Source organism: Oncorhynchus mykiss, chromosome 6 (assembly GCF_057628025.1).
Source record: "Oncorhynchus mykiss isolate SJ-2025 chromosome 6, ASM5762802v1, whole genome shotgun sequence".
NCBI classification, from domain to species: Eukaryota; Metazoa; Chordata; class Actinopteri; order Salmoniformes; family Salmonidae; genus Oncorhynchus; species Oncorhynchus mykiss.
In genome coordinates this window covers 34,611,731-34,636,837 of record NC_143027.1, presented here as the reverse complement: position 1 = coordinate 34,636,837, position 25,107 = coordinate 34,611,731, and the positions used below count along the sequence as shown (strand labels likewise).

The window sequence follows — 25,107 nt, the reverse complement described above, 5'->3', positions numbered from 1 at the left end:
GCAGGAGTGGCTCTCTGAATGTCCTTGAGTGGCCCAGCCAGAGCCCGGACTTGAACCCATTATAACATCTCTGGAGAGACCTGAAAATAGCTGTACAGCAATGCTCCCCTCCAACCTGACAGAGCTTGAGAAAGGGGAATACCTAGTCAGTTGTACAACTGAATGCCTTCAACTGAAATGTGTCTTCCACATTTAACTTAACCCCTCTGAATCAGAGAGATGTGGGGGGCTGCATTAATCGACATCCATGTATTCGGCACCCGGGAAGCAGTGGGTTAACTGTCTTGCTCAGGGGCAGAACGACAGTTTTTACCTTTTCAGCTCAGAAATTCGATCCAGAAACCTTTAGGTTACTGGCCCAACGCTCTCATTATACTTTTTAAAAATTTATTTTAGAATAAGGCTGTAACCTAACAAAATGTGGAAAAATTCAAGGGGTCTGAATACTTTCCGAAGGAACTGTATCTGTGTCTCTCTAGTATCCTTGGCTGGAGAGCACTATACCAACGCCAAATCACAGAAACACACACACACACACACACACACACACACACACACACACACACACACACACACACACAAACAAACATGTCCTGGTACTGGATAAAGTTCATGATGCCTATGACCTTAACCCCCTGAGGTCGATGTCCACGCCACCGCGGAAATGTAATTAGTACAATAAAAAAATATCCATAAAAACCTGTCAGTTTCAGATAGAGATCTCCGTTTTTAGCATTGGATGTGTCTTAAACCGCATCCGCCTTTGTCGCACTTCCGCATTTGTGGTGAAAGGTGAAAGAGCTTGAGAGGTGTTTGTCACACCATGAGGCATCCCAAAACTGGATCTTCTCACAAAATCATCTGTAGTGTAGGGCAAAAACATATATATATTTATTTTTAAATGTAAAAAAAAATTATAATACTTCAAGGGGTCCAAATCAAATAGCTAAATGATCCATGGTATGACCTTCTTAAAACAATTCCATATAGATTAGTAGAGGGAGTATGGAGGGGGATTCTGTATGGAGAAATGGATCCCTCCCAATGTGTTCCCCAACTCATAAAACATTTTAGAAAAAGGCTCAGTGCCGTTATCCTCAAAAGATGAGACATTGAAAGGTATTGAAAAAAGGGGTGTCAATCATTTTGACCCATACCGTTTGAGAAAAATAAGTATGATTTTTTTTACAATATCACTTTCTTTGAGCAATTGTATTCGAATAAAATAATATAATTCGCCCCATCCCCCAAAATTGCATAGAATATAGCTCAGTATTTGAATTATTTGTTTCATATAGTAATTTTTGCTCATCTTTATTAAGGGTGTCAATAATTTCAGACTCGATTGTGTATACAAATACCCAGAACACTATCTACTGTATATAATCTGTTCCATCCATGGGATACCCATGATCCTGCTCTGTGTAAAATGTTTTGCTTTTGTTCATCCCAGACGAATAATGCACCACAGCCAAACACGCAACATGATTTATGCCAAACTCCATTCGCCATTAAGACCCCGTTGATCTTTTCCCCCCTGCGCGCTCACTCAGATTATATGTGGATGTCACTGCCAGGTTATATGCACAGCAAAGAAGCAGGTCTCGATCTCCTGGAGGCTTATAGCTTATCCATCCTGTCTATCCCCACCGTGCAAAATGTGCACATTATTCACACTATCAGCCCAATGATCCCTCACTGTAATCGTGACATTAACACCTTGCCTGAGGAAGTTTCTTCTGGGAAGTTTTCCATGTTACTGTTCCATCACCGTGCCCATTCTCTCTACGTATGAAGCTTACCTGGAAAGGTTTCAAGTTATCTCTGATTAGTTTTTTGTCTGACAGAGTAGCTACTGTAGCAAAGAAAAACAAGACGAAATAGGACCAAGAGGTGGGTCTGGTGAAAATCCATATCGGTCCAATGAACCAGTCTGTGCCTGTACTAAAATCAATATAAGGTATACAGTATATACTCTGTATGTGTGGGAAAAAAATGTTGTACACTTATTCCAATGCATTCACCCCACGGCAAAGTGTTTAGACTGGAGCTAAGGGTCGAAACCATCAAAGTTTTTAAAAACAAAACAAAGACTCTTATATTGAGGCCAGTGAGCAGAGGTGATATTAACTGTAAGGGAGATGACGTGAGGCAAATGTCTTCAATTCCCTATGAGTCAGCTGGCCAGACAGCTTATTGGAGTTCTATGATAACTGGGACCCAAGTAAACGACTGAGGCAACTTCTGACCTCACAGAGTCAATATTGTAGAGGAGGGAATGTATTAAGTAGGAGGACAAACAATGTAGTCTAGGCACCTGGGCAGTGTTATTCTCCTTTCTGCTATCGTATTGACCAAGTCCCAAGGGAACTCTTCTCTCTCACAGATCGTTATGATGGATTGGCACTGTAGCTCTATTACAATGTGTTTTGGTAATTCATGGCTATGGGATTTAAACAGACAGTACTTTATTCCCAATGATGACATTATAGGACTGTCACATTGAAAAGACACCATTGACCGTTTTTCGTCTTTTCTATTTTTGTCAAATGCCCAACAAGGGGGAGGGCAGTTCTGAGGCACGGCTATTATTGTGAATGAATGTTTCCATGAATAAAACACTGAGCAAACTGAATTATTAATTCACGTTTTGACAAATTCCAGTATGTCGGACAAACTCCAACTTCCCCTTGTTTGGAAAACACTGTTTGCAGCCTGCTATTCATAACTTCCAACGGGGAAAGGTGTATAGAGGACTGAATACATCACTGCTACAAGTCCGATGGACTTGATGAAAAAGCACGGATGAAAAAAACATATTAAAGGATTACATGAGAAGTAGCATGCCTCTCCAAGTACACATTAACTTAGATCTGACCGTACTACTATAGCTTTAGAGAAGATCCTCTCTCCTCAGCCATGTCTCTCCTCTCCTACATATTTCAGAGCAGGCAGGGCACTGCGTCTGTGGAGAGGTGGAGGAAGGAAGGAGGGAGGATGCCACTGAGTGTGTATCCTCCTTGGTGTCACTCTGTATTACTTGTGCAACCGTCATCCAGGTCAACTCATCTGTGGTGGTGGCCGGGTGCTGCTGTGCTGTGGCGGGTGGATATTCATTCTGCACCAAATAACTACACAGACACCCATACACCCAGACCTCCCCTGGGTTGAACGTATTCACTGGCACACAAACAACAATCAAAGGTAGAGGGGGGACTATACTGTATACTGTACTGGTATGTTCAACAGTTCTACAGAATTGGCACTGGCTCACATGCAATAATTAACGGTAGCAAAAGGGGGACTATATACAGTACATTCCACACAGGATTGTCATGTCAGGCTATGGGCTTACACAGGTGCTTACTGCCCCCGGTATGAACTCTGTCAAAGCACCCATCTGGTTCTGGGTAAATTGGGCAGAATGTAAGGGCCAAAACAATCTGTCACAATGGAGGGGAATCACATCAGGACTTGACATTCATATAAATTTGCCAGTGTCACACCGGGCTAGTACCAAGTGAAAACTACTGGCCTGGGCCAAGATCACAGGAAAGCAAGTTACGCACCCAGAATTTCAATCGTGGGTGATTTCATGTATCATTTGCCGTCTGGGCAAGTACCTTTATATTATGGCCAACCATAAAATCTGATATTGACACTGATTGTTTGGAAAAACTAAAATGAAACCATCCCCAACTCAATGAGGACATATAGCCTTCACATATGAAACCGTTTCAAATGTAACATTCCTCTCCAGAAATGAGCCCAATAACATATTGATGAAAAGCAATATCTTTAGGGCCTATACACATAGACACGGGAAGTAAGGGGGCAGAGGGTGCTGCAGCACCCCCTGATAAATCGTAATATATAAAAACATAATTTTTAATTGGTGAACTCATCTATTTTTTAAAAATGTATTACTTCTCTATTAGCAGAGAAAAATACTCCTCAGCACCCCTGACAGGACCCAAAACATCTTCCCGCTGCCATGCCTATACATGATCCATATTTTCAGGCAGGTGAGCTAGTTTAGCAATAAGCATTATCACCTGTAGCCTAATGCAGCATCGTGACTACATGGCTGAAGCATGGGGTTGCTCCTCTGCATTGTTTACCCCAATGGGCTAACCATTACTTAGATCACAGATTCTAAATATGATCTTGTTGCTGGTTTAATGTCCTAAAAACAATTGCATTGGCATTTATGCCTTCAATTTATGCATAGGAGTGGCCAATGTGGTCCGTTTTTTTATTATCATGCCAGACACTAAAGAGTGTCTGAGAAATAAATCATACAGCACTGGGAAGTTGGGATGCCGCTCTTTTCAATAATCACCCTCAAAACAGTTGTCTTTTACATAGATTGCATTTAGAAATGTTGTGCAGGGACTGGGCTTATTATCAAATCAAATTGTATTTGTCACATGTGCCGAATACAACAGGTGTAGAAGACCTTGCCGTGAAATGCTTACATAGAACATTAGAACACATGTCATTCTGCACAACAATCAGCTGTGTGAGGAGTTGCTCGCGCTTGCCACCCAACAGTTGACATTCAGCTGATAAATAAACAACCTAGTTCGATGACAACTTCGGGAATTAATCTGTTTTTAAACAATTATATAGACTACATAATTGCATTATTACAATATTCATTGTAATTTCTTCCTGTAGGCTATTTAGCCAACAAGTGATTTGTGTAAATAATGTTAATGTCTTGGAAAGCAAGCAGCTCCATAGTGTAGGCCTAATCCTACCTTAAACTTTCTTTGCTAATAATGACATCGATGTGTAGGATGTCTGATACGAAAAAGACTGAAAAGCAGATGGAGGACTTTTATTCTGTGATTGTGGAATGTGTGTGCAGATGTTCAATTCTGAATTGAGTATCCGAGACGTAGTCTACTAAGGTGGGATTCACTCAAGACGAAAGGCTTTGACATTTTTGCCTCTGTTTGGAAACCAAATGCTGGTTAACAACAAGTGTGAAGCGTCAGATGTCAGGAAGATTGTGAAGGATTAAATACAAATATATATACATTACTGTTCAAAAGTTTGGGGTCACTTAGAAATGTCCTTGTTTTTGAAAGAAAAGCACATTATTTGTCCATTAAAATAACATTAAATTGATCAGACATACAGTGTAGACATTGTTAATGTTGTAAATGACTATTGTAGCTGGAAACGGTCGATTTTCTATGGAATATCTACATAGGCATACAGAGGCCCATTATCAGCAACCATCACTCCTGTGTTCCAATTGCCCGTTGTGTTAGCTAATCCAAGTTTATCATTTTAAAAGGCTAATTGATCATTAGAAAACCATTTTACAATTATGTTAGCACAGCTGAAAAATGTTGTTCTGATTAAAGAAGCAATAAAACTGTTCTTCCTTAGACTAGTTGAGTATCTGGAGCATCAGCATTTGTGGGTTCGATTACAGGCTCAAAATGGCCAGAAACAAAGATCTTTCTTCTGAAACTCGTCAGTCTATTCTTGTTCTGAGAAATAAAGGCTATTCCATGTGAGAAATTGCCAAGAAACTGAAGATCTCGTACAACGCTGTGTACTACTCCCTTCACAGACCAGCACAAACTGGCTCTAACCAGAATAGAAAGAGGAGTGGGAGGCCCCGGTGCACAACTGAGCAAGAAGACAAGTACATTAGAGTGTCTAGTTTGAGAAACAGACGCCTCACAAGTCCTCAACTGGCAGCTTCATTAAATAGTACCCGCAAAACACCAGTCTCAACGTCAACGGTGAAGAGGCGACTCCGGGATGCTGGCCTTCTAGGCAGCGTTGCAAAGAAAAAGCCATATCTCACAGACTGGCCAATAAAAAGAAAAGACTAAGATGGGCAAAAGAACACAGACACTGGATAGAGGAACTCTGCCTAGAAGGCCAGCATCCTGGAGTTGCCTCTTCACTGTTGACGTTGAGACTGGTGTTTTGCGAACCCACAAATGCTGATGCACTCAGTACATAAAAATGTACTGAGTGCAAGACAGTGTTATTTCTTATTTGCATTTTTAATGAGGATCTGTCTCTTTGCAATAACAAACTCTTCCATTCCCCAAGCACTATCTAGATATTGTCAACGGCTGGGTGACTCTAGACAGGGAATATCCTCCCTCTCCCCTCTGTTGCCAATGAATTATTCATATCTGGTTTTAAAAATAAAGAATATATACTGTATACTACTCTTAGAGGGAGAACTAGAACTGGCCACAAGAGAAAGCACCTTTTTAGGAACTGGACAAGGGCAGGTCTAGTTCTTTCAAACTGGAGAAGGTAAGACTATTTCCATCTATGATGATGAATCATGAGTTTGCAATATGCAATTACAATGCTACGGTTGGAGATGTATTTGTATTAAATTGGCTCAATTGGCTCATTCACCCCCCCCCCCCCCCACCCCCCCCCCCCCACCCCTCTCTCCTGTAACTATTCCCCAGGTAGTTGCTGCAATTGAGAATGTGTTCTCAGTCTACTTACCTGGTAAAATAACAGATAAATAAAACATAAAATAAATTAATTTTTTACTATTCACACTTTTCAGAGTAAGATTTGTGCAGTGGCCACTTAAAGTACATGGTAAGAACGTGGCAGGAATATAGTTTGGCTCAGCCCAGTAGAAGCAAATTGAGAAGATCCTCATCCAGGAATGATAGTGGAGCTACAACTAATTCACCTGTATGACTGTGGCAGGTAGCCTCGCGGTTAAGCACATTGGGCCAATAACCCAAGGTCGTTGGTTCAAATTCCCCAGCTGACTAATTGAAAAATCTGCTGATGTGAGTAATGCAGTTAACCCTAATTTCTCCTGGATAAGAGCGACTAAAAAGTATGCATAAACCACCCACACAGAAAATCTACACCAAAAAAAGCAATCTTCAATCATTGTGAATTGGGGCCTGCCTCTCCAGTGTGCAGTGTGTGTGTGTGAAGCTAGAGACCAACCAACATGATGGCTGGGGAAATGTCAGAGAAGTGCAGAGATTAGTTCCAGCAGAGTGGTCCATGTTTTTCTATGCATCCTTTATCCCTGTCTGAGCTGCTGACAGGATCATGCTAATCCAGAGGACCTCTAAAGCTGCGTCCCAAATAGCATCATATTCCATTTATAGTGCACTTTTGACCAGGGGACATATATTATTTGGGATGCAGCCTCAGTTCCAACAGAGACCAAAAACCACTGTGCTTGTATAGGTGTTTGAGATTCACTAATCACTACATTCTGATTCATGCAGTCGGACTGTGAAGAATCACTGATCTACATGTAATCAAGATGAGCAATTCTGCACCTCGCCTTGCTTAAACAGATCTCCTGGAACATGCTGTCACTCTCTCTTTGATCCACAATCATGTGGTAGCTACATTCCTCTGCTGAGACCTACAGTAAGGAGATCTCAGGGACCACTGATCGGTGACGACATAAGACAGTCAAGTTAGTTGGGACCATATGGCCTATATCAGGGGTTCCCAAAACGTTTCACTCAGGCCCCACTTCCAGCATTTGGGAACACATTGAAGGTCCCCAAGAACACAGTGGCTTCCATCATTCTTAAATGGAAGAAGCTTGGAACGACAAAGACTCTTCCTAGAGCTCGAAGCCCGGTCAAACCAAGCAATCGGGGGAGAAGGGCCTTGGTCAGGAAGGTGACCAAGAACCTGATGGTCACTCTGATAGAGCTCCAGAGTTCCTCTGTGGAGATGGGAGAACCTTTCAGAAGGACAGCCATCTTTGCGGCACTCCATCAATCAAGCCTTTATGGTAAAGTAGCCAGATGGAAGCTATTCCTCAGTAAAAGGCACATGACAGCCCGCTTGGAGTTTACTAAAAGGCACATAAAGGACTCTCAGACCATGAGAAACAACATTTTCTGGTCTGATGATAGCAAGATTGATCTCTTTGGCCTGAATGCCAAGCGTCACATTTGGAGGAAATCTTGCACCACCTGACAGAGCTTAAGAGGATCTGCAGAGAAGAATGGGAGAAACTCCCCAAATACAGGTGTGCCAAGCTTGTAGCATCATACCCAAGAAGACTGGAGGCTGCAATCGCTGCCAAAGGTGCTTCAACAAAGTACTGAGTAAAGGGTCTGAATAATTATATAAATGTGATATTTATTTATTTTAATCTATAAATGTGCAAAAAAAAACAACGTGTTTTGCTTTGTCATTGTGGGGTATTGTGTGATGAGGGGGAAAAACTATTTAATCAATTTTAGAATAAGGCTGTAATGTAGCAAAATGTGGAAAAAGTCAAGGAGTCGGAATAGTTTCCGAATGCACTGTACATTTAAAGGACACAGTTCTATATTCCATATATTTTTCAACTGTGCTGTTATGTTTCACAAAAACTCTGAACCTTTCTATTCTCAAAGATTCTACAAATTATACATTTAAAGAGAATAATTTTTGCTAAGAGTATTATTGTATTATTGATCAATTGACTTTAACTTTTTAAATCACCCAGCAGTCCTATTTGCAGATTTAGCGCCAAGGAAATGTTGCAATTCTTCGCCATTCCTGAACCTGCGACCAAAACAAGCTACATATCGACTGTCCCAAAACAAATTGTCTAATGATTATGTCTCTTCGAGGAAAAATCTGCAGAGCTGGGAAAGTTGTATCCTCTATATATATATATATAACATTCTATTGGTTGCAAGAATTAAGTTTTGAATCTAGTGTTGTGTGTATCAGTTCATGACTGAAACCTTTAGTGAGAGGTCTTATGCTTTAATATTTAATCATTTCTGCCCTCGGAAATATAATTTTAGAGGGCAAAATTGACTTGCCGTTCCGAATAAAATTTTAAAAAAATTGCTAGGTGTAGGCAAGGCCATGAACAAAATAGGTCAACTGGGATATAACTAAAGAGTTAAATCAGTGTGATTTTTCCACAAACCATCAGTCCTATATATGATATAATTTACAAAGATTATACCTTTTTATCCAAAATGTTTTTTTATTTTTTTTTTATCAGTTAGTATGAGTTTAACCATAATATTTTTTGTAATATTTGATTGGTCTTTTCTGGTGGATTAAACTGAAATTGCAACCAACTTCTTATGGCTTGTTTTAAAAATAGTGATATGTTGGAGATGGTGAGGGGAAACCTTTAGTGAGAGGTGTAAATGCTTTAATATTTAATCATTTCTGCTCTCTTTTGGAAGGCAAAATGTACTTGCTGTTCCAAATAAAATTGAACATTTTTTGCTCATTTAATTGAAAGTTGCTAGGTGTAGGCAAGGCCATAAGCAAATAGGTAAACTGGGATATGACTAAAGAGTTAAATCAGGGTGATTTATCCACAAATAGACAGGTATTTTCCTTTCCACCGTATGTATGTCCACTTCACCATCAGACCATTTTATTGGTAAACTACACGGTAATGTAAAAGTGTACTTTTTGGTGATCCAATATGTAATATAGTACACTTATCATTTGGTTGTAATCCAGAGGTTAGAAAAAGAATCTAGTTTTTCTATAAGGCTGTGGAGGGATCCAAATAGTGGATTTAAAAGAACATGAATCATCCGCGTACAATGACACCTTTGTTTTTAAGCCCTAGACCTTGATTTTATTGTTGGACCTGATTTTAATAGGTACAATTTTGATGGTTATAATAAATTGATATGCTAATAGTGGACAACCTTGCCTTACTCCTCTTGACAGTTTAATACTTTCAGAAGTAGCCATTATTTACTAATTTACACCTTTAACTTTAACCCATTGTATAAGAGATTCTCCAAAATTGACATATTCCAGGCATTTATATATAAATTCCAGTCGTACTTTATCAAAAGCCTTTTCAAAGTCAGCTATGAATACCAGGCCTGGTTTCCCAGATTTTTCATAGCGTTCTATTGTTTCCAGTACTTGTCATATATTATCTCCAATGTATTGTCCATGTAAAAAACCTGTCTGATTGGGAAGAATAATATAAAACAATACCTTTTTAATTCTATGCACTTTGCTAGAATTTCTGCATCACAACACTGAAGTGTAAGGGACCTTTAAATGGACTTTAGATTTACCACTTAGGTCCTGTTTCAGTAATAATAAAGTCAGACGTTATTGTTGAGTATCTGAAAATCCTCTGAGTACATCAAAAAAGGTTTGGTATACCTCCACTGGTATGCCATCCAGCCCTGGAGTTTTCCCGGACTTAAAGGCTTTAATTGCATCAAGAAGTTCCTCCTCTGTAATTTGGCCTACACATGTCTTTCTGTACAGCTGTTAATTTTACATTATTAATAGGGGGGAAAATCCCATTAACTTTGGCAAGTGGAGATGGAGGAGACTGAAATGAAAACAAATGCTTTGCTTCCTCTTTCAAAATATTGTTTGGTGAATCATAGGTAACATATTTCAGTAAATCATTTTGGGTAGCATTTGTATGTTGAAGATTTTTTTTAAATTGTGCATTTTTCCCCATATTCCTCCAGTTTGCTTCATTTTTACAATATATTACACTTGATCTTTCTTGAATAAGTTCCTCCATTTATTTTAGTTTAAAAACATGTTTAAACAGTTTTGAACCACTGGCCTTTATAGCCAGGACGCAGAGTGTTTGACTAAACAGAATATACCTTTATAGGTGTTATATTCCCTGTGAGGGACAGGGACAGTTTTATCACATGACCTTGCTGGGAATCTTGAAACGCATATCAAACACAGCATTATCAGGCCAATCATTTTTTACAACTGACAAGTTCAATCTGAATCTCTTTCATTCTCTTTTCCACATATATCAATTGTATAGGCCTATAACATATTTTTACAACTGCACAGTAGTTTTTTTAATGAGTGTGCTACACTGAAGAGAAAATAATTTTCTTGCTTTCAAGGATATGACTGAAAAGTGTGCAGCAGAGGAGGATTGGCTCATAGTAATCGCTGGAATGGAATTAATGGAAGGGAGTCAAATGTGGTTTCCATACATTTGATGTGTTCAATACCGTTCCATTTACTCCATTCCAGTCATTTCAATGATCCTGTCCTCCTATAGCTCCTCCCTCCAGCCTCCACTGGTGTGCAGATACAGTCAATACCTCTAAATATACAGTTTGACAATAATACTAAAATCCCAGAAGATTATCTCAAGATTAGTTTATTTCTTTATAAAATTGCTTTATTGAGCTGGGGCGCTAAATCAGTTAAGACTTTATTGTTAATTTCCCATCAAATAAGTCAATTGCAGAATGAGCCTAAGATCTGGAAAGGTCTTCCCTTGCTTGAGGATTGTTTTGGGAACACACATGTCTTATTTGTCTCAAGTAGTTGACAGATCCAATTGTCCATCTTATCTTTTTAGACGTTCTTTGCCTCACATAAGATATTTTTGTCCCTGGGTCCGGTGAGCATAAGTGATGGATGAGCTGTTCAGATCAGACCCTTAACTACAAGGACATTTTAAATCACACGATGGTCCCTGATAAACACCAGTCACGATCACGCTCACAGCAGTCACGATCACGCTATTTTTTTGTTTAGGGAGAGACTGAGACTACCATAGAATTAGGAATTAGAATACTAGAATGGGTGGCCCTCCCTTCAGCAAAATATATTTTACCTAAACCCTCCATGAACGCTTGAAAAAAAACAAGGTGAGCCTCCCCTACACCCAAAATAATAATTGAAACAAAGTGGATAGCAGAGAACATGTAAAGTATAACGTTTACCCTTACTTCTTGGACAGACCAGAGTCTTACATATGCAGTTTTAGAAACTGTTCTTTGACCTGTAAAAACGACATGGCAACGCAGGAATTTGCAAGGTTGTGGGTTCGCAGACCACCGTGGACAAGAGTAGGGGTGAAAATATCTCCTTCATACCAAAAGCATTGCATTGATCTATTATCGTCTTTGCGTGTCCGAGAAAAAAATGGCCTTTTATAAATATGTGAAACAATTCTGTGTAATTTTACATATTAGCAGAATATGTTTTTATACACCACAAACTACAGAAATTACAGGCTAAGAATGGACAGAGAGATAGGCCTATGTTTCGATCTTATTCTATTTGTAGCAATGCCAAATATGTGTCTTGTTTGCAACAAAACTGTGCCTGTTTGCAAATAATTCAATCTGAGACGTCCTTAGGAATTGAAGAGGGGTAATTTCAAAAGTTAGGCCTACCTTTCCACCTCAGACATAATACCGACGCAGAAAATTGTAAGCTTTACCTGCTGGCTACTCTTCTTTCGTGGCTTAACCCAATGAGAGAAGGTCAAAAGTGTTTCCCTAAAAGCTGTCTGGATTTAAACATCTATTGTACAGAAAGTGAATAGCTTAATCAATTGATAGTGACAGAATTAGATTAGTTCACAAGCAAAGTCAGCCTCTGAATGTCAAGGAAACTAAACAATGATATCCCCATTATGCATCGGAGTCACGTCTTGCCCTGTCACGCCCTGACCTTAGAGAGCCTTTTTATTTCACCTTTTGTTTAGGTCAGGGTGTGATTTGAGTGGGCATTCTAGTTTGTCTATTTCTTTGATGGCCGGGTATGGTTCCCAATCAGAGGCAGCTGTCTATCGTTGACTCTGATTGGGAATCATACTTAGGCAGCCTTTTTCCCACCTGTGTTTGTGGGTAAATATTTATTTTCTGTGTGTGTTTGTGCGCGCCACGGTCTGTTTAACTGTTTTTCTTGTGAAAGTTTCACTTTATTAAAAGATGTGGAATTACATGCACACTGCGCCTTGGCTCATCTATGACAGGGAGTTTGAAGACAGTGAACGTGACATGCCCGGGTATTTTACAGCTTGTTTCTCGCATAAAGAATCACGGAGCAAAGCGATGTTATAGATGACTTTATATAAACTGATCAGTTTTATTTATATGCACCATGAGCTGTCCATCCGATTGATTGTGCCGCGGCTGCTGGTTGAAGTTTTAGCACCACAATGTAAATTACTCGAATCTGGCCTATTGTGAGGTCAATAACTGTGATAAATACATAATGGGCAAGAAACATATTGTTTTTAATCAAATATACTATAGTAGTGGCCAGCTATCAAAGTTGACCTCCGGTCCTCCTCATCTTCGCGCTCTCCTTCTCAAACTAAACAGAACATAGACTATAGGCTTATCCGCACGCATGGACTAGGCCTAATCAAAATGTATTTTCGGAAGAAACATTTGACTCTCCTTCTGAACTGCCACCGTATCCCTACACAGAACAGCCATTGGTTAAAAGCAGCACACAAAAACGTTTTTGATCAGCAAGAGTTGGAATATCCATTGCAGTGTGTAATGCAGCCTCGTTTTATTTAAACCATCCCAGCAGCTATCTTAGAAATATAAATATTAACTTTGCTCTATTCTTCATATGGATATGGATATGGATCATTTGATTAAGACCACACTAAATAGCCTATAGGCACACTTGTTATTGTGCGCCCATTTGAGATTCAGAGATGAGGGGCGGCATCGAGCACACGTCAATATATAGCCTAATAAGCAACTAATTCTAAAAAACGGGGAAATCATTTTAATTTCATCAACTACAAATTACATGACCCCCCTCTGGACTAGATTTATTTTAAACTAAACCCTCATATTGACTGAAATTGAAAAGGCATGACCCGCGTTCTTTTTTTCCTCCAGGTAACCATTCTGAAAATGTAGATGAATAGGATCTCTAGGGAGGCACAGATGATCTATGAAATTGACCAGATACTCAAGTAGCCGCTCGAACAATGAAAATAATAGAAGGCGAGATCAGGTGGGACCATTCTAGCCAATGAAGGCAGATATGCGTGTGAACAACAGGCACAACTCCAATAAAAAGACTGCATTCCAAACCCTCTCCCCTCAGTCCTCAAATTAAGTGACACTTCTGATGACGTATCATGACGTCTGACGAGTTAACACTTTTTTTATTTTATTTGCAGGGCAAGGGAAGAATGAATTGGACCGCTCTTTCCCAAAAATGTGGCACTCGTTCATCCCACGGTTGTGTTTTCAGTCATCATGGAACTGTTGTGTGTGCCTTATATGCGCTACAGTCAATTACGATTGCATTTCATATCTTGGCTAGAAGACAACGCATCCACAGGCATCTAATGTTAGCCATCCTACTATATCAGGTAAATCTAAAATTACAACGGATAAGTGTGATGTCAGGGAAAGTTATGTGCGCAAGTTAACGTTTCCAAAAGCTAACCAAACAAAAACATGACTTTTATGATAATGTTATGTGTTTGAGCCGTCATCACAATTTCTAACTTATTTACATTAGTTTGTACTTACACGTGCATGTTGACTTTTCCATATTAATGTTGGTTTTTAGGTTTTGGTGGACTTTTCTTAGTGGATGTACAATTATGGGGAATTTAATTATGGGGCGTTTCAGGCCCGGAGTGAACATAATTGTACACTCGCAAACTCGATCAAAAACGAGGACAAGAGGGGCTTACATTGCCCACTTCCCTTTCTTTGTTAATCATTTGGACCAACGACAAAGATGGCCGCAGGGATTTCCCCAACGGCAAAAGGCGAGGGTAAGTGGAAGAAGGTGTGTCTTTTATGAGTTTGAAACGCAGCCAAAGTGTTTTTTCTTAAAGATCCCGAAATGTCACGTGGCCTATTTATCAGTACACTCGTAACAACTTAAGCATTACGACATTTCTATTCAATCACTTGGTAAATGGAGAAAAAAAAACGCCACTTGCTGGATAAGATTTTGGGCCCAGTTATCTCTCTCGCTTCCTCTCTGACTGGGGCCAATTGTCTGTCTGTCATCAAATAGGGAAGACCAAATTTGGCAGCAATGCCCAACGAGGGGTGAGGTCATGTTGACTTTGCTCTCAGTGCTGCTGTCCTCAAAAGCGAGGTTATGTTTAGCTTTGTTTATTTCTCCTTTAAAAGGTTAGCTAGATGGAATATATATATGTGTGTGTGTGTGTGTGTGTGTGTGCGTGCGTGCGTGCGTGCGTGCGTATGTGTGTGTGTGTGTGAGAGAGAGAAAGGAATTTATGGCTGAATGGTTAGATGAATGGATCTTGCCCTTCCTGTGCAAATAAAACATTGGCGTCTTTCTGTTAAGATATTTTTTGTTTTTTACAATTACCTTTTATTTACCAGGAAAGTCAATTAAGAACAAATTCTTATTTACAACAACAACCTGTTGTTTTGAAAATGTAAGCCCATAGAACCACCTGCATGAGGGACAGAGGAAGACTTTGTTGTGAGAGGATCCATGAGCGACGTGCTATAGAAAGGCAGATGAGTTCACTGGAGGATGACAAAACCACTGGCCATATACCGCAGTTTCTGTCTCTCTGAGCCATCAATGACACTCACTGCACATTTCAAATATGTTCTCCAACCATCTTTTGCCATAGACATGAAATATTTTCCATATTTTGTTGTGTTACAGCCTAAATTTAAATGGATTATATTGAGATTTTCTTTTGTCACTGGCCTACACACAATACCCCATGTCAAAGTGGAATTATGTTTTTCTACATTTTTACAAATTAATTTGCTTAACAAGTAACATAATAACATGCATAGACTCACTGTGTGCAAAGATAGTGTGGAACATGATTTTTGAATGACTACCTCATCTCTGTACCCCACACCTACAATTATCTCTAAGGTCCCTCAGTCGAGCAGTGAATTTCAAACACAAAGACCAGGAAGGTTTTCCACAAAGAAGGCCACTTATTGGTATATAACCTTTATTTAACTAGGCAAGTCAGTTAAGAACAAATTCTTATTTATAATGATGGCCTACACCAGCCAAACATAGGAAAACACTGTGTCAATTGTGCACCGCCCTATGGGACTCCCAATCATGGCCGGGTTGTGATACAGCCTGGATTCAAACCAGGGTGTCTGTAGTGACACCTCTCGCACTGAGATGGAGTACCTGAGACCACAGCGCCACTTGGGAGATGGATCAACCACATTGTAGTTACTCCACAATACTAACCTAATTGACAGAGTGAAATGAAGGAAGCCTGTACAGAATAAAAATATTCCAAAACATGCATCCTATTTGCAACAAGGCACTAAAGTAATACTGCACGAAATGTGGCAAAGCAATTTGCTTTTTGTCATGAATACAAAGTGTTATGTTTGGGGTAAATCCAATACAACACATTACTGAGTACCACTCTCCATATTTTCAAGCATAGTGTTTACTGTAACTATAAATGTATTATTTTTTAAAATTATTATTATTTATTTATTTTTTACCACTTTTTCGTGATATCCAATTGGTAGTTACAGTCTTGCTCCATCGCTACAACTCCCGTACAGACTCAGGAAAGGTGAAGGTCGAGAGCCATGTGTACTCCGAAACACAACCCTGCCAACACGCACTGCTTCTTGACACACTGCTTGCTTAACCTGGAAGCCAGCCGCACCAATGTGTTGGAGGAAACACTGTACAACTGGCGACCGAAGTCAGCTTGCAGGCTCCTGGCCCACCACAAGGAGTCGCTAGAGCATCACGGCCGGCCAAACCCTCCCCTAACCCGGACAACGCTGGGCCAATTGTGCACCGCCTCATGGGTCTCCCGGTCACACCAGGGTCTGTAGTGATGCCTCAGACCTTAGACCGCTGCACTACTCGGGAAAGCTATTAAAGGTATTATGTTATCATATAAAGTGTGCATGTTTAACATAGCATGCATATGTCATCGGAGGTCTGTGGAGATCTTCACAATTGCTGTAATAATCTGCTCAGAATCTCGAATGGCATTGAGCACTTGAACCATGTACTTTTATTGTAATCTCAACTGCAATCCAGGTAATTTGGTTATGCTATTAGATGAAGAACAGTGATTACACATACATCTGTGGTATAAATAAACAAAATATCTGACATTGTATTCCCATTTGAACTTTTATGTGCTTTTAAATGGTTGAATGCGCAGTGATAGACATTTGGGTGACAACTAAACCAAAAATATGACATTGTTTTTCCATTAGAATGTGGTTGTGCTTTTAGATGGATGAAAGCATATTGATAACACATTGGAAATAACTTTTGGCAGTTTTTTTTCAGTCTGTGAATATGGTTATAATCTCATTGATCAACATCTCAACCAAATATTACCCAATTATCCACTTTAAAATGATGTGGTGGGATATGTCATCATATGTCATATGTATCCTCCATACCATTTGGGCATCAGGAAGGGATGGCCATAACAATACTAAAGATTAAGAAATGCTCATATCTCAGTGTTCCTGTTCCCCCATTAATAGCATTAGCTCTTCCGGCATACAGAATCATTCTGTTTTGCGAAAGCACTGCTGGCACCATGCATAATTTCTTGGTGTAATGTATTGTACTAATAAGGCATTATGAGCAAGAAGGGAGAAGGATAATCTGACCATTGTGACCACTATTAGGCTTAATTGTGGCTTCTGAGTGAGGCGGAGCAACCCGATTTGATCACTTGAATTTATTTTATAGTGGATTATTATTGGGGAACAGTGGAGTGCTTCCAATCTGTCTCCTCTCTGAACAATCAACAGTGCTATAAGGGCAATCTAGAACCAGTCAATCACAGTGAGCAATGATTCCCACTAGCAGGTTTCTCTTCTTTCCCTCCCCAGGCAGACAGTGATAGTTCTTAAAGAGGGGAGGGAAGGGAGGAGGAGGAGAAGGAAAAAGAGGGGTTGAGATGGGATGGGGAATAATGTTGAGGATTATTTTCAATATTTTCAATCTAATCAGGGTATCAGTCTTCATCCTGAGAATTATCCTGAGAATTATGTGTGGATGGATGCAAAAGATACATTGAGGAAATAATGTGAATTGTTTGCATTCATAATTTTGGCAAATGAAAAAGCATAACTGCTGTGTAAAGCCCTGTGAGCTTTGTGTGTACTCTGAGTATGCTTGCTGAACAGATGCCCATTTCTGTGCTTTTTATCTACATATTAATATCAGGGATCAGTGTAACTGGCAGAGAGCATGTGTTTATTTGCCCTTTGAAATCAGTGGGGTTTGGCAATGGATAGGTCCAGTTTGCTCAATTGGACAGTGAGTCACATCCCACTGGGCACAAACTGATCGAATCAACGTTGTTTCAAAGTAATTTGTCAATATATTGTTGTGTGGAATCTACGTGAAAAATGTTGTTTTGAGGGTGACATTTTAACCACAGGATTTTGTCATCATGGTAACCAATTTTCAACACAGACAAACCTTGTATAAAATATGTCGTATTTTTACCTTTTTAAACAATGTCGGATCTGGGCAAGACCTCCTACTGGAGCTATCCATTTTGTCTCCCACCCAGGCTTTTAACCAAGCCCAGCCCAGCTCTGCTTAGCTTTGATATTTGACACTGACAACTACCAATGTGCTATTGTGAGAAGTTGTTTTGAGCGAGTTGGTGAATAAAGGTGGAAATCTCATTGCTCAACGTCTAAACCAAATACTACCCACATTTCCATGTTGAAATGACTGGAGTGCCAAATGGGATATGACAGAATGACATCAAACATCGCATGAATTTGTATTAATTTTAAAAAGTATTCATGTGAAATATAGGCCAATATTGTTTAGGAGGACTATAATATAGCCCATATGTCATATGTGGAGAATTAACACAAACACTGCATACAATTCATATAATACACAATACATTAACCAGCATGTGTAATTAGGCCATGCATGATTGTATCCATGTTCTGGTGCAAGAGGATAACCACATTTAAATTAGGCTTACTATACATTCATCGCAGACTGCTTATTGATTTTCTGGGGGGGGGGGGGGGGGGGGGGGGCACTTGACCGCACAGAAGACATCCCTCAGGAACCAAACACCTGAAATGCATTCGTTTTTCCAGTATTTTACTGAAACCCACTGGCGCGTAATCGTGTCATTGGCGCGACTCGCAGATTCATGATATTTTAAGCATTCATATTTTATTAATTACGTTGGAGTAGGGACAGATGCAATAACATTAACACATTGCAATTTACAACAGTAACCTAGCTTGCAACACGTTAGCTTGCACGAATGTCCCTAGACAGTAGCCTAACGTCACAAGAAAATCAAATTAGTCACAGTGACACGTTCTTTGCAATGACCGAAATAAACTTTCACATGTTATATTGGGCATGTAAGAGCTACCCACTGGGCACACACTTGTTGAATCAACGTTGTTTCCACGTCATTTCAAGGCAATTACGTTAAACCAACGTGGAATAGACGTTATTAAATATACGTATGTGCCCACAGCCTGTGCACAGTGGGTAGCGACCAACCAAGGTCTAACGATCAACAACCCTTACAAATAGGTCCACTCTCAAGGGGCTATGAATCCATAATTAGACTATAGCCTATTTATCAAAAAGTGTTGGCTTATTAAGAGCTCATGTGTTTTATGATGGACATCTATCTACCTCAAGCAAACCAATTATCATTCCGCTGATGTGTGTCATTTGGCGCTATAATTGTTTTGACTAACGTTACCGAATAGCTCAGGTGAATAGCCTACATTAGATACATCCTTGTTGTACATTTGATTTCACTGGTAAGTTTAACTAACTCACCTGTCAACACTGATCACGCACAGGGTCATGATGGAGGCTGTGCAGCACATTACATCCATACCAATGAAGATGTTGCAAAACACCTCCCCAAAAAGCCACTTGCCTCCAGTTAGGTCTGTCACTATAACAAAGGGCATGACAACTATGGCCACGGAGAGGTCTGCCACAGCCAGGGACACAAGAAGATAGTTTGACGGTTGTCTTAATTTTTTCACCACGCAAACCGCTATGACAACCAGTGTGTTTCCCATCACAGTGACCGCTGTGATGATAGCCAACATCACTCCGATTATTATCTTCTCTCCACTGCCGAAATCAAGTAGTGTCTCCCCGCACGTATCGTTCCACATGGCTGTTGGACCAGCTGTGACCAGGACGTTATAGAAAAGCTCCAGAGTGCCATTGATAACTTCGGAAACATCCTCTCTCTTATTGGAAGTGGGATCGACGCCCGAAGTATTGAACATTACGAAAACGTGATCCCGGCGGTGATGCAAGGGACACCTCGCCAGTGTACTCCAATTAAGCGCATTCTTGATCAGTAGGCTACGCCTGTGATCTTGGGTCCAGTAGTTTATTGTTTTCCTTTGTAACAAGACAGCCAGTACTGAGAAACATTAGTCCAAACCTTAAAGCCATGCACAGTCAGAGCGTTTCACCTTCCCAAAAGAGTGATCCGCGCCTCTCCAAATGCGCAAGAAGAGGCGAAAAACAATGATGAATTTTATGGCCAGCATCGAGTTATCTTCAAAGAAATCTTCCCAGAAAAATCACTAAAACGTCATAAAAAACGTTGCATGTTAAGCTATTTTTAGGTTGATTTCACAACGCGCTTGTTTCCCAGTGTGGCTTAGGGTAGGCTAATTCGCTGACAGAAATACATTTTCCCACGAGCGGTTTAGATCCATCTGCGAACGCTCAAACACGAAAATGTGTTCACAAAGATACAAGTCCATGCAAGGTAATTGAAACGTATCAAACATTTTACTACTCATGTACTTAAGGCTATAGGACTTGGTGTATACCTGCTATTATGATATATTGTTCGATTTTTTTTCAGCAGGGAAAAAAGGATTTAATCAAAAAAGCAAACGGATCATATTTACATAATCTCTAAACTTAATTGAGGACAGTAGGTCTATACTGGTTCATATTGAGGACATCAATGTAGGGTACTAGTGGGTAACTAGCCCCCTGGGGTAACTGCCCACTCTGACATTCACTTTAAGACCACAAGATGTCACCAAATTATTTTTTCCAAACATTTCCGTGGCTGCCACTGCTCTTGCTCAACAAAAAATGTCCTCTGTGTCATCACAACTTTTGTTGTCACTAGAGATCCGGGTTTGATCCTGGGCTGTGACGTAGCCGGCTGTGACCGGGAGACGCACAAGGTGATGCACAATTGGCCCAGCGTTGTCCGGTTTAGGGGCTCCTGAATGTCATTTTAAAGATTGCTGGGATTTAAAGTCCTGCATTATTAAAATAATATTAGTCCAATTGTACATCATGTATTGTACGGAAAAGGAACAACAAAGAAAGAACAAAGCAAATTAATGTGCGGGTGAGTTAAAAAGAGAGACTTTACATCAAATCTCCTCATGGTGCATATATTAATGGTGACATGTGCAACACCATTTCCCCCCATATTTTATTTTATTAATTAAAATAAGACAACTAGACTTAGCTTTTAAGCATTAATTACTAGAGAATTTATAAATTAAACTGATTAAATGGATTTTAACACACTTGTGTGAAACCCTGTGTCATAATCGTCTACTGGGATAACTGGCACCCCGGGGGCAGTTACCCCGGGACATTAAAAAAATGGCAATTTTCTAAAAACAAAAAAAGTGAAATAACAAAAAAAGTGTCAACTGTAGCCATTTATTTCCCTTTATAGTTTATTCACCTAAGCATGACCTTCATCCACATACCAATTTCTTTTCCAAACGTTGCTTTTCTGTGTCAGCAATTAGACATTGTTCTTAAGGGGGACAAGTTACCCCCTTGTACCCTACTAGTCTAATATAGGATGGGCCAAGGGCAAAATTGTGGTGCAGATATTTTGGGAGAGAACAGTATACGGGTCCGCAGGGTATCCCAGTTTTTTTATTTGTTTTATTTTAAAATGCGTTTCACCTAATTCAACAGTTTGACATGACTTATTATGCCTCTTTTGTGGTATTTTAAGGGGTATTTTGAAAACCGTATACATGGAAGGATAAGTAGAAGGCCCCCCAACGCCCCAATTTTTAAATATATATAAATACAGTACCAGTCAAAAGTTTGGACACACCTACTCATTCAAGGGTTTTTCTTTATTTTTACTATTTACTACATTGTAGAATAATAGTGAATATATCAAAACTATGAAAGAACACTTATGGAATAATTTAGTAACAAAAAAAGTGTTCAACAAATCTAAATATATTTTATATTTGAGATTCTTAAAAGTAGCCACCCTTTGCCTTGATGACAGCTTTGCACACTCTTGGCATTCTCTCAACCAGCTTCACCTGGAATGCTTTTCCAACCGTCTTGAAGGAGTTCTCACATATGCTGAGCACTTGTTGGCTACTTTTCTTTCACTCATCCCAAACCATCAATTGGGTTGAGGTCAGGTGATTGTGGAGGTCAGGTCATCTGATGCAGCACTCCACTCTCCTTCTTGGTCAAATAGCCCTTACACAGCCTGGAGATGTGTTTTGGGTCATTGTCCTGTTGAAAAATAAATAATAGCCCCACTAAGCACAAACGAGATGAGATGGCATACCCTGCAGAATGCTGTGGTTGCCATGTTGGTTAAGTGTGCCTTGAATTCTAAATAAATCACAGACAGTGTCAACAGCAAAGCACCTCCTCCTCCATGCTTCACGGTGGAAACCACACATGTGGAGATCATCTGTTCACCTACTCTGCGTCTCACAAAGACACGGCGGTTGGAACCAAAAATCGTACATTTGGACTCATCAGACCAAAGGATAGATTTCCACCGGTCTTCTTATTATTGGTGTCCTTTAGTTGTGGTTTCTTTGCAGCAATTGGACCATGAAGGCCTGATTCACACAGTCTCCGAACAGTTGATGTTGAAATGTGTCTCTTACTTGAACTCTGTGATGCATTTATTTGTGCTGCAATTTCTGAGGCTGGTCACTATAATGAACTTATCCTCTGCAGCAGAGGTAACTCTGGGTCTTCCTTTCCTGTGGCGGTCCTCATGAGATCCAGTTTCATCCTAGCGTTTGATGGTTTTTGCGACTGCACTTTAATAAACTTTCAAAGTTCTTTAAATGTTCTGGATTGACTGACCTTAATGTCTTAAAGTAATGATGGTCTGTCGTTTCTCTTTGCTTATTTGAGCTGTTCTTGCCATAATATGGACCTGGTCTTTTACCAAATAGGGCTATCTTCTGTATACCACCCCTAGCTTGTCACAACACAACTGATTGTCTCAAACGCATTAAGAAGAAAATAAATTACACAAATTAACTTTTAACAAGGCACACCTGTTAATTGAAATGCATTCCAGGTGACTACCTCATGATGCTGGTTGACAGAATGCCAAGATTGTGCAAAGCTGTCATCAAGGCAAAGGGTGGCTAATTTGAAGAATCTCAAATATAAAATATAATTTGATTTGTTTAACACTTTTTTGTTTACTACATAATTCCATATGTGTTATTTCATAGTTTTGATGTCTTCACTATTATTCTACAATGTAGAAAACAGTTCATATAAAGATAAACCCTGGAATGTGTAGGTGTGTCCAAACTTTTGACTGATACTGTATTTATTTCATGCATTTCAACACATTTTGCCATGGGGCAGAGAGAAAGATGTGCAGTTTATAATGCTAATCAAACATTTTGAGAGAATAATATTAATGCTATTAATGCTGAAAAGCTACATACGTAATGTTTTTGGAAGCAAAACTATTTAACTCATATTGTAGTTAATTATAGGTCATATTTCATGGAAATCTATATATACATTTTTAGGAACTCAGTCTCAACTTACTGTTGAAAGTTAGAATAGTATAATACACAAAATTTGGTTGTGCATCAGCAGTTTTTCTCTTGTTATGTGAGACACTGACAGTCATTCAATTAGCCCAAAAACTGAAAACATTTCTCTCCACACTATGGCTGTATGGGTAGAATTGCAGAAAAATTAGCTGTAAAACTGCTATTTTTCCTATCCGACCCATGGCAAAATGAGTAGAATTGCATGAAATGAGTTATAAAATTGCTAAATCTTCTCCCTATCCCATGGCAAATTGTGTAGAATTGCAGTAAACTTGTTTTAAAACTACAACAATTTCTCTCCACCCGATAGCAAAATGTGTAGAATTGCAGGAAATGAGCTATAAACCTTAAAAAATATATATACGATGTCAAGAGGGGGGCCATAAATATCCTTACACATTATTAAAAATAAACCAGCTAAATGACTGCTTTCTCTTCTTTTTCATCTCAATTTTATCCAGAAGTTTTGGACATATTACTGTTTTGCATTATATAGGGAATGAAGGGTAATCATTGCTGGCGATTGAACCAGTGACCCATGGAGTTATGGATTGGATTAGTGGATTATCGCCTGTGCCATTAACACTCAGACCTCTTTGCAGAGGTTTGCAGGGATGGTATACAAAACGAATATGTTTGGAAAAGTGATGTATTTTAAAGACTTGAATTGATTATCCTGCCAAAGCTAGGTCATGATTGTTTATAAAGACCATCTTAAATTGTGTTGGTTTTGAGGTGTCAAGTACATGGTGATTGGAATTAGAATAAACAAAACAAATAAATACAATATATCTTGCTTTCTATTAAATACATGGGAAAGGACCTGATTTTTCCATGCAAATAATCTGTGGACAGTGACATTGCAGGTCAGACAAGAAACAGTCCTTCTGGTTCCCTTCTATGCCACCCCTGGGCATAACAGAGGGCACCTGTTAATAAAAATAAACAGGTGAGGAATATTCAGTCAAAACCACTGGAGTTTAAAACATATTATTTTCAACATTGGAAATATGCTGGGGGAGACAGACAGTGTGGGCAGGACATAAGGGATAGAGTGTTTCCCAGGCTGTTCACATCATCATCCAGGGAACAGCTGTGGTACGTTAACCACTTTGGGCCTTGGGAAGGCTAGCTCCTTCCCACATACCACCACTGCCTGGGCTGTCTGTCTCTCCCCCGGATGTGATCACCAGCACAGCCTAGGACTTTGCTCGCCATTACCCACTGCAGGCTCTGATGGGCATGCTGGTGATGATGATTGTTGCATTAGATTACCAACAGTGTCTAGTGACAGTGCTTGGCCAGCCCTACTGTCATTGAAATTGCCCCACTTACAATGAGGCACATGATTAATTATTATTATTAATCAATGGTTTGGATGCCAAGGAACGGTGGTACACGTTGTTACCCAGGAAAACAGGGAGGGCACAAGCATCGAGATCTTATGAAAACAACCTGTCAGCAGCCAGTCAGTCTCTTGTAATGGAGAGGAGGGGAGAAGTAGATGTGATTAAATGGGATTTAAGCTGCT

The 25,107-nt window shown here is 39.7% G+C and overlaps 1 protein-coding gene across 1 annotated transcript in view; it reads right to left on the bottom strand.

Annotated features, from left to right (window-relative positions):
* LOC110525837 (5-hydroxytryptamine receptor 7-like) overlaps nt 1-20,749 on the bottom strand; it is a 37,019-nt gene extending 16,270 nt beyond the window's left edge. Inside the window, exon 1 of the mRNA XM_021606289.3 lies at nt 19,549-20,749. Coding sequence (XP_021461964.1) covers nt 19,549-20,015 — 467 coding nt within the window. The 5' untranslated portion in view covers nt 20,016-20,749. The remainder of the gene's footprint in view (nt 1-19,548) is intronic.
* Between the last annotated feature and the right edge of the window lie 4,358 nt (nt 20,750-25,107).